This window comes from Sceloporus undulatus, chromosome 6, assembly GCF_019175285.1.
Source record: "Sceloporus undulatus isolate JIND9_A2432 ecotype Alabama chromosome 6, SceUnd_v1.1, whole genome shotgun sequence".
Taxonomy (NCBI): domain Eukaryota; kingdom Metazoa; phylum Chordata; class Lepidosauria; order Squamata; family Phrynosomatidae; genus Sceloporus; species Sceloporus undulatus.
Genome location: NC_056527.1, coordinates 126,915,089 through 126,926,084, shown reverse-complemented (window position 1 = coordinate 126,926,084; position 10,996 = coordinate 126,915,089). Strand labels below are relative to the sequence as shown.

The window sequence follows — 10,996 nt, the reverse complement described above, 5'->3', positions numbered from 1 at the left end:
TTCCTTTCATTTGATCAGAGATGAGAGCCCAGATCTACCTAAAAATGGAGACTAATTTTATTCAGGTTCATTATCTTGGTTTCAAAAGGTGTCTTCTGTTCTCAAGCAAATGCAGATCCATTGATGGACCATCCTTTGAAAAATTTGTTTCTGTAGTCTTCACAAATCTTAGAACTCAGACGAAATGCTTTTAAGGGTCATTAGTTCTGTTCTTTTACACTATTAAGCTACAATACACCATCTTTCGTTCTGATTCCTTTTCCATTTTCCTTGCTGCTGCCTCTTTCTATAGCTTCTTCATCATTTTCCTCTTCCATCTCAAAATTGCTGCATTTCTGTTCATTTTAAAGGACATTACTGGCTCTGCAAATGCCTGAGAAAACAGATGGAGAGGGAGTGGGTAAAAAAAAGAAGTTTAGAAGGACAAAAAAAATATATCTGGTAAACAGCTTTCCTCTAAAGACAGGCAAATTAGAAAATATGTGAAAGATTTGACAAGTCCAGAGGGTAATGCAGAGAGAGGCTGGGGATTTTGATGTGATGGTGAAATAGAGGGGAACATCCCAGAAGCTTTCTAGACAGAAAAATGAACAGATTCATATATATATATATATATATATATATATATATATATATATATATATAGTATTTTGTCAAGTGCAATGGTTGGAACTTCAGAAACTGCCTTTTCCTTCCATTAGGGTTCCCTTATCTCATGGCCTGGCTTTCCAAGTGGGAAATCTCTAAGTGAAATCACTGCCTAGAAAATCCCATGATTGGGTTGTCTTAAGGTTGCCATAAGTTGGAAACCACTTGAAGAAAAACAACAACAACAACAACAACATTGTAGGATTGATAGGTCAGAATGTCTGGATGGCCACAGATCTACCCCAGGATCTTTTGTTGCTAGAGATGAAACACATTATGCCATCCCCATCTATTCCATGTACAAAAGCCAAATGGATTACTAGCTGCATGTGTCTTTGGAGGCCTCCGGTGATACCTTGAATGTGAGTTCCTGCATGGCAGGGGGTTGGACTGGATGGCTCTTGTGGTCTCTTCTAACTCTATGATTCTATGATTCTACTGTAGCCTGCATCTTCTTCTGAGGGAAGCAAGTTAGAAATCCAAGTCCTTTGGATTTCTGACTCCCATTTATGAAACAATAGCAGTTTTAATGATGCTAGGAATGGATTTTTATGTTGAAAGACTGATCTTCAGTCGGTTCTGGGACACACAACAAATTTCCAAGCTTTAATTTCAAGAGTATGTCTTTTGCTCCATCTGGTGGATCTCAGATTTTTAGTGAATAATCTCAAAATCTATGCAGGAAAGTGAATCAAACAAAGCTAGCCCTTGTATAAGCTACATTAGGATAGGGAACCTTTTACCTTTCAGATATAATCTCTGATCATTGACCATACTGGAAAGGCACCCAGATATCTACTGCTGATTTATGTGCAAGTGACTTAAATTCAGGACCATTTTAAAACATCATGCTATATTATACATACATAGAATGACTGCAAACAAGACCAACATAACACTTCTAGAAATGTTGGTTCAGTTTTATGAAATGGAACATAGGACATGCTCTACCAGAAAATGGATGAAGGAGCATTAAAAACATTTCATCACACATGTGAGCTATTGCTGATCAAGATTACAGTACATTCTTCTCCAATAATGGTCATATTTTTCTACATGGAAACACAATACGATAAGGGGGAGTGATAAACAGACATTTTGAAAACATCATTAATATTTCTGAGCTTGTGCTGAAGAGGAGAACTCAGACCAATACTTCACCAAACTTAGTGGGACTGTGTTCCTTGCAACTTTGCTTACAGTGCAAGCCTAGGCATATTTACTGGAAAGTAAGTACGTATCTCTGATTTCAGCGTGACTCATTCCCAAATAAATATGCATAAAATAACAGCCACAGGTTCACTACATTTGCTTTGCTGAGTATAGTATATTCTGTTACAGGTTCAATATATTCTGCAAACATCTTTTCAAGCTATAACCAAATAAGCTTCCAAAGAGAACCTGCAGAAGACCATAGCAAAATAAGGTGAATGGAAGTATACTCTTGCTTTCAATTTCTTATTTTTTAAAAAAAGAAGATGCAGCATCTTTGGCAGGTGATGCTATTGCTGGATCACACTCTGCACTTCCTTGACTTTGGGAAGACTTTTTACTAGCATGGTTCTAAGCGACATTATAAAACCTAAATATAACCCTTCACCCTCACTGTAGACAGATACCCTTTGAAATGGATGACCAACTACCAAATGGATGCAGGGAGAATAGAAGAGGAACATTATTCATGCAGACAAATAGGAATCATGCATTCTCTTCTTTACTGACCTGGAACAAGCGCCGCAAAGTCAGGATGCAAAAGAAGACAGAGAAGTCCTAGTGCATGAAAGCAGTGCAAAAGCCAGTGGATGAAAGATAAAGAGTAGGAAAGGTAGAGTGACTGAGAGTGTGTGTGTTCAGGTTAAGTCCTAAGGTATAATATGCCTAGTGTGTACGTTTCATAAATTCAGTTTCAGGATAGCTGTCCACTCACTAGTACCCTCTGCTGGTTGCTCTTTCTTTCTCTGCTGTCCTTAGAGCATTCTAAACCAGGGATGGAGTAGATCTAGATCTAAAGGTAGCTTTCTGGATTCTTTGCACTCGATTGGCTAAGATTCCTGACTACCAAGTATGTAATAAAAGCAGCAGCAAAATAATTCCTGCCCTAAAATATCTTCTGGAATGAAGAAAACTTAGGGAATGGGAATAGCCATAATTCTGAAATGAAGAGACCAGAGGTGCTTCCAGGTGTGATCCAAGTTCTTTTTTATTGCCACCCAAACAACTTCAACTCATGGCAACCCTATGAAAGAGAGACCTTCAAAGCAGATGGAGAAGAAACATGAAAGGATCATACAATATATGATAACAGGGCGTCATTAGGGGAGTGCAGGCTGAACTAGGTGTCTGTTCCCCAAATACCGGCCTTTTGACAGAAATGGGCTGTGGCATTCACCTGCGTCCTTTTAAAACACTGGAGCTCAGTGTAAGAAATGATGTGAGTGGGGTGAGAGTCAGTTGGAGGAGAAAGGAGAGGCCCCAGGGTTTGTTTCTTTTTAAAAAATTAAAGTAGTGACACATTTTGATATTATTCCATTTGCCATACCACCCCCACCTTGTCTCCAAGTTCTTCAGAACTGTGCATCAGCAATTAAAACTGTAGAATTATATAGTGCTGTTCATCTCAGAAGATCACAGGGCTGTTTATAACAAAGAACCGAATATTCATGTCCCCAAAGTCATGTAAGAAAAACAAAAGCATCTGTTTTGTTCTCAACAGGTGCTACAATACACACACAGACACACACACACACACACACACACAAATCTGATTAGGTAATGTTTAGACAAACTGTCCTGAATGAGGGTTGGAAGCAGTGTGCAGAAGGGACAGATTTGTTTTTGGCTGTTGGCACCCAGTCTTCACTGTTGTTGTTGTTAGCTGCTGTCAAGTTGACTTTGACGCTTGGTGATGCTATGAATGAGAGAACTCTAAGTCACTCTATCGTCAACAGCCCTGGTCAGATCTTGCAGATTCAGGGTTGTGGTTTCCTTGATTGATTCTGTCCATCTTGAATGTCAAATCCAGTGTCCTCTATCTACAAAGGGGCCAGTGGACCTCCTGATCTTGCCCATCAGCACCATAATTTGGGCCTGGAGATGACCAATCTTCTCTCTTTCTTTCTTTTAAAAATATTTTTTAAAACAGGATTTTACAAAGCATCTACATACAAATATCTGTACTATAAAAAATTGAACAATTAAATCAAAAGAGTGCAAAAATGTCTTTAATTTCATATTTACTGGGTTTACTGGTTTGGTGGTTTCCATGGTGATGAGCATCTTCTGTTAATTAGTATGCTGTTGCCATGGCTATGGCATTGTGTCCTGTGCCAAAGTGGCATCGCTGCGGCTTGGACTCAACACGCATCAAAAACCAGAGTCAAAACAGCCAGGAATTAAAGGCTGTATGAAAACCCAAGGGAAGATAGTTGCATGGTTACTTGGCAGCTTTGCTGAAGCACTGTCAAACCTGTCTGAAGCACTGGCAAAAAACTAGCATCCTCTTGCTTGCTAGAATGAGGTCCAGATCCTAAAACACAAAGATATACAACTGGGCACAAAAGTTAGAATCATATAAGGTATTGTATTTCCTATTGCCATCTATGGATGTGAAAGATGGATGGTTAAGAAACAAGATAGGAAGAAAATCAATGCATTTGAGATGTGGTGCTGGAGAAGAGTGCTGAGGATCCCATGGATGGCCAAAAAGACAAACAAATTGAGCAGATCAAGCCAGAAATCTCTCTGGTAGCCAAGATGACAAAACTGAGGCTGTTGTACTTTGGACACATCATGAGAAGGAAGGACTCATTAGAAAAGACAATGATGCTAGAGAAGGTGGAGGGAAACAGAAAGAGAGGAAGGTTGCATGCTAGATGGATGGACTCTATTAAGGAGGCCACAGGTATGAGTTTGCAGGAACTAAGCAAAGCGGTGGAGGACACGGGGGTCTTGGAGATGTCCCATCCACAGGGTCGCCATGGGTCAAGATTGACTCAAGGGAAGTTAACAGCAACAGCAAAGGGAAAATTACATTTTTGAACTACAACAACCCAAAGCCCCTGTCAGCAAAAAGTAACTTTTCCAAGACTTGGTGAAAAGCAACTGTTACTGTAATGGAGAGTTTAGCCTCCAGAAGTCCTGGTATCTCTTTTGTTTTGGCAGAAGGCTACAACCAGGAAGAGGCAGCCAGAAGCGCTAATGACTTCATGCCAGACTGCTGCTGGGGGCGATAATGACTGTCAATTTGTACTGTGTGATTAATTTCCCTGTTGTTGCTTTTTTAAAATCAGTGCAAGGTAGCAGAACAAATTTGTGCCCTTTTAATGGATGTCATCCAAGCGAGAGAGGATAAAGCCTGACTCTACGGCTGTAAATAAAATGATGGGAAGATTGTATACAACAAGGTTGGGACAATGTTTCTGTGTTGCATATTTTAATAGCTAGACCATATTTTTAGGATGTTCTAACTCAAACAATCTGGATAGCCTTAACAACGCCACTCCCACCCCTCTATCCTCGCTTGAAAATCCTGCTGGTGAATGCCAGGTCAGTGAATGAAAATCTTGGGTGAAGGTGTTGACCTACTGTGTATCACAGAGACATGGTTCATTGTTGTTGTATATCTCATTTTTGACTTGCAGCGACCCTATTGTAGGGGTTTCTTGGCAAGTTTCTTCAGAGGATGTTTGCCACTGCCATCCTTTAAGGCTGAGAAGTAGGTGGTTATTCTCAAGTGGAGAAACAAACCCTAATCCGCAGAGTCATAAGTCCACTGTTCAAACCACTGCACCACTTTGGCTAGGGTTAGGGTTGGGATAATATTTCTCCACTTCATTCACCAGGGTTCTCTGTGCAGCAGGAGCAATCCCTGGGGCATGGAAAGATTGCATTGCAATGGTCTCCAGAACCCCCTCCTCCTGGATAGACTCAGTCAAGAAAGCCGGAGTTTGCAAGACCTTAGCAGGGCTGTTAATAACAGTGTTGTTTGGGTCTCTCATTCATAAGGTACCAATAAGTCGAAGATGGTAGAAAGAACAGCAATAAAGCATGAAAGGAGCAAAAGGACATGCCAAAGGAAAATATGTTTTGCCATTTCTCAGAATCTCTTCAAAGTGGATAGTTGGGCAAATTAGTTACAACCCTGAACAATATGTCCACCAGCTAAATAGGCTCACATGCTGTCATAGTATACAAAGCTCTTATTCTCCACTGGTAATAGAGCAGCTTTTTGAAATATCTATCAAATTATATACATATTTGGAAAACAGTTGTGTGGGCTTTGCTGCTCTCTGTTGTACCCTCTTATTGATTATTCTGTTGTTATGAGAGCATCGTGCACATTTGTCCAGTTTGCTTATTAATCCTCTTTGCATTTCTTTTCTTTTTGATTTTTGCATTACATGGTAATCCTCACTCAGTGGGATAACACCCAGTTATTAACTTGCTTTTCAATCAGTCTTAAATTAGTTTCATAAGCTCTTGCTTTCAAAATGTCATTTTAAAAACAACAGCAACACAGGTGCAGCAACAGGAGACCGGGGTTGTGTTCTGGTTCTATCAGTAAATCCTTTTAAAGCTGTTTTATCTCCTCCTGGTGCAAGTTGCAACTTTTTAGGCAATCCTGTATCTGGCCATGCTACCTGGGGAGAATTCAGAGAGCTGTAGTTTAATTAAAAATGGAAGGTTGTAGGAAATGAGGAGGACCACATTATAGGCGGATATACCCAGCCAAGGAACCTATGGCCCTATACAGACAGGCCAAAATAAAGCTGCTTCAGGTCACTTTGGAGTTATAGTGTTTCAATGATGCATGGGTCCTAAGAGTCTGGAAGCTGCACCAAAGCTGTACTCCAGTCTTTAGGACTGGAGCATGGCTTTGGTGCGGCTTCTGGACTCTTAGGATGCATGTATCATTTAAACAGCATACTAGCAAAGTGACTCGAAGCAGCTTTATTTTGGCCTGTCTGTATCAGGCCTATGACTCTTGATTCGCAAGACGTTAGCAGGATTGCTAATAATAGGGTGTCTTGAAGGGCTCTCATTCATAAAAAAGTATTAAAAAGTAGATACTAATGATAGGTCAGTGAGATCCAGTGTGTGTAGCAGTTTGAACACTGGCCTATGATTCTGGAGACCAGGGTTCGAATGCTGGCTTGGCTGTGTAAACCCATTGGGTGAGCTTGGACAAGTCACTCTCTCTTAGCCTTAGGGGATATCAATGGTAAACCCTCTCTGAAGAAACTTGCCAAGAGAACTTCACAATATGTTCACCTTAGGGTCACCATAAACTGGAAACAACTTGAAGGCACACAACAACAACAACAACAACAACAACAACAACAGGCAGCCCAGGACTTAAATAAATACATGCAATGGCTCCAAAGCTCATTTTTCTGCAGAAAAATGCAACAGTAAGAAAACCTATTAAGACACTCAACATTGTGTCTGTGGGAAAGCAAATTCAAGTCCTGAGTTTCCTGAGTTCTTTATTATTACCTGTAAATTGTGTTGTGGAAAATTAAATAAAGAAGACCTCATCCAGAGTATGGTAACATTTTCATCACAGCAGGATAATAGGGGCCATGGCAGACCCGTCAGTATTAGTCTCATGAAAATGGATATGCTTGTTTTACATTTAGTGAAATGAGTGAGTCACTGCTCTTAGCAAAGCAATAGAAAAGCAACATGATCTGCAGATGTCTGATAATCTGATTAAAGAGTGTTGCAGGCAAGAGGGAGCTGCTTCAGCGATCGCCATCATTTAGATCAGGGGCAACCAGGAACTTTGGAGGGACCGAGAATAACTTTATACACAGCCCTGGACCTTGTGTGAACTGCACCAGGTCCTCCTGAAGAAACGTGAACTGACTGGAAGGATGCTTCTAGGTTTTGTGGACTCAAAAAGTTAAACTAGAAATGTTTCTTTCTCAGTCTAAAAGGTGCTATGGAATTCTATTAGATCTTTTCATATCAATGCATCGTGGCATTAGATAAAATGCCACAATAAGGTGTGCTTTCCCTTAAAAATGGAAAATACATCTCTAGAATTCTTGAACATTTCCAGTTCTTTTTGTTTTTATTGTACCTGCTTATTCATAGATTGTGTCCTGTCTTTTTCTTGAACTATACTCTCCCTCTCTCCTTCCTTGTGTCCTTTTCCTTCCCCATCACATAGATCATGTCTTACATTCAGCAATAATTCAGAAACCAATCTCATCAATTTCCACGGAAATCATTATTTTAAAATACTAAAGTGCTTTAGGAATATTACACCAGTTAAGCATTAGGATCATTTTGTTTGAGGGCTGACATCCCTCTTTCCTTTGCTTGGTCTCTGTTTGAATCTGCGTCCTGGAAACAATAGCTATGTTAATGGCAATAGCCAACTTTACTGCTTCCAAGTACACAAGACTAGTACTCTACAGATACATTTCATTGGGTAAATTTAAAGTGACCTGGAGTGGCAATGAAAAGTCTTTGGTAATGCTGGGAACTCCCTGGGAAGAAGTCGAAGGCTTTCGTGGCTGACATCCATCATTTTTGTGGGTTTTGGGGGCTATGTGGCCATGTTCTAGAAGGGTTTATTCCTGACGTTTCGCCAGCATCTGTGGCTGGCATCTTCAGAGAATGCTTGCCTGGAAAGGAGTTGGGCATATATAAATACTGTGTGACCTGCGAAGGCAGGGATATACCCAACTTCTTTCCAGGCAAGCATTCTCTGAAGATGCCAGCCACAGATGCTGGCGAAACATCAGGAAGAAACCTTTCTAGAACATGGCCACATAGCCCGAAAAACCCACAAAAAAGTATGGATGCCAGCCATGAAAGCCTTCGGCTTCACAAACTTTATTTACTTTGAGGGTTTCTTCTTTCCTGTTGAAGTTGTCCAAGTGTTTGTGGATTTCAATGGCTCGGATTCCTAGAATCTTCCCAACCATTTGATCATTCTGAGAAAGGTAGTTCAAAAACAATACTCCAAGCTCTGTTGTGGTTTGGGGCAAAACAAATAAACTGGCATGATTTCACACCGGTGGTTGGTTTTTTTTCTTCTTTAAACCACTTTAATTTCACTTATTTAAAACAATTTCAGACTGCCACTTGATCCGTGGAACTGTCTGGATCATCGTGTCATCGCTGTCTGTGCTGTCCCGACCATTGCTGGACACAAATGCTTCATGGATGCTCTGAGCGACATAGTTCAGGTTCTTCGAGTTAATGCTGCAGATGTTAATCTGCCCATTTGGAAGGAGATAGATGTGTTTGTGCTTTGCGAGGAACTCCACTTGCGAAGCTGGAGGAGGAGAGAAAAAATGAATTGTTTTAGCAATTGAAATGGACTTTAGCACTGTTCACTTTACAGTTCTTTGAGTTAATGCTGCAGATGTTAATCTGCCCATTTGGAAGGCATTTCTGGGGGGAAATGTTTTTTTAATCATCTTTATTTGATATAAACAAAACAAACAAGCTAACAATACTTCAAAGATATAGCTGTGTTAGTCTGTAGAATCAGTATGAGGAAATAGATTTAAATCTATGAAAGCTCATGCTGCCAACTTCTTTCTTTCAATTTTTTTCTCTTGGACATTGTATAATATTGAACTGTATTGTATTGTTTTGTGTGGGACTGTAATAAATCTTATTTCATTTCTTTCAATTAGTCTCAAAGGTGCTACAAGATCTCTCTACATATTTGCCCTACAATACTACGAACTATAATACATTAGATAAACAAACTGACAAAACACTACCAAAACCCCCACACTTAAATAGTACGTATTACAAAGAACTACTCCATTCTCCCAACTGACAAAGAGACCTATCTTTCCATCTTGCATTCCAAGAAATGTCCTCATGTTCTTTCAGAGTCAAGTAGAAGATAGCTTGGAAATTATACAAATCAAGCAGAGGCTGAGATTACTGTCTCCCCAGTACATGCCGTCATCTGATTCCCTTCTCTTAAGGATAATTTAGAAGAGTGTTTTTAGATAAGTGGTTAAATTAGGGATACTACCAGGAAAAAGAGAGGAAATATTGAATCCATGGTGAAGCAGTCCCATTAAAGCCTTACTATGCACTCAGAAAGTTGTTTGCAACAGCACTGCAGAGATCGAAAGAATTCACATAGATGGCAGGCTTTGACCCTGGGTGCTTAAGAATGACACAACCCAAATACAAATCTATCCAGTGCTTAGGGAATGGATATACACATTGGATACTTACGGAGGAGTCCAATGAAGCTGTTCACTCCTGACTGGGTCGTAAGATGCTCCCAAGAACCTGGTGTTCCCAAGATACGCAGCTTCTCTTTCAATTTCTCTCTAATCAGCATGATCCTTTTTACTAATGCCTGGAGACTCTGTTTCCTGAGGACAAAGGAATTATAAAGATAAGACATGTTATTTTTCTGGCACATCTCACCAATTTAATTCTAATTCCTTTGTACCTCCTTGGATCATAGGTTCTCTCTACTGTTACAGGGGTTAAGTGACTATATAGCAAATCTTGGAGACGTGTCTTGTTGCCAGTACATCCTGTTGTGAAGTGCCACTACACTTCTCTTGTAGACTAGGCTTCTTTAACAAGGTGCCTTCCATACAGGGCACACAACATCTTCCATCCTTCTCAGCCAGTATGACCATGCTGATTGCGGATAATGGGAATCGCAGTCTAGCTCATTTAGAGGACACTCTAGTTGGAGAGGTTTGTTGGATATTTTTGAGCTTTGCATAAAAATGTCGTTAAATAATGCTTGTGGTTCTTGTAACTCATGACCCTGCCTCTATGTCACCTTATAGATGCCATCTTCTCTACCTTGTATGTGTGTGTGTATTCGCTACAAGTATAGTTTTGTGAATCACATATACAGTCAGCCCTAAGTATTAACAAATTCCTCATCCACGGATTCCACCATTCACAGGTTGAAAATACTAATATATATACACACACACACACACACACACACACACACACACACATATATATACACATACACACACACACGCACAGACACACACACACACATATATAAATTCCAACGAGCAAACATCCATTTTGCCATTTTATTTAAGGAATACCATTTTACTACACTATTGTATTTAATAGGACTTGAACACTGACAGATTTTAGCATCCATGGGGACTCCTGGAACCAAACTCTAGCAGATGCTAAGGACCCACTATGTGTGTGTGTGTGTGTGTGTGTGTGTGTGTGTGTGTGTGTGTGTTGACCTAAATCATATTAAATTAGTTGTGTCCATCATATGTAAAACTTTCTCTACATACTTATTAGATTTGGCAGCCTCGCTAAATTAATAATAAAAATAATCATGATAGTACTTCTGGTAGTAAGA

General features: G+C 39.9%; 1 protein-coding gene across 1 annotated transcript in view; it reads right to left on the bottom strand.

Annotated features, from left to right (window-relative positions):
* Nucleotides 1–8,712: 8,712 nt before the first annotated feature.
* Nucleotides 8,713–10,996, bottom strand: part of GOT1L1 (glutamic-oxaloacetic transaminase 1 like 1) — a 9,657-nt gene continuing 7,373 nt past the window's right edge. The window contains exons 8-9 of the mRNA XM_042475541.1: nucleotides 9,868–10,010; nucleotides 8,713–8,938 (exon numbers count right to left, since the gene is read on the bottom strand). Of these exons, the coding sequence (XP_042331475.1) occupies nucleotides 8,715–8,938; nucleotides 9,868–10,010 (367 nt within the window). The 3' untranslated portion in view covers nucleotides 8,713–8,714. The remainder of the gene's footprint in view (nucleotides 8,939–9,867; nucleotides 10,011–10,996) is intronic.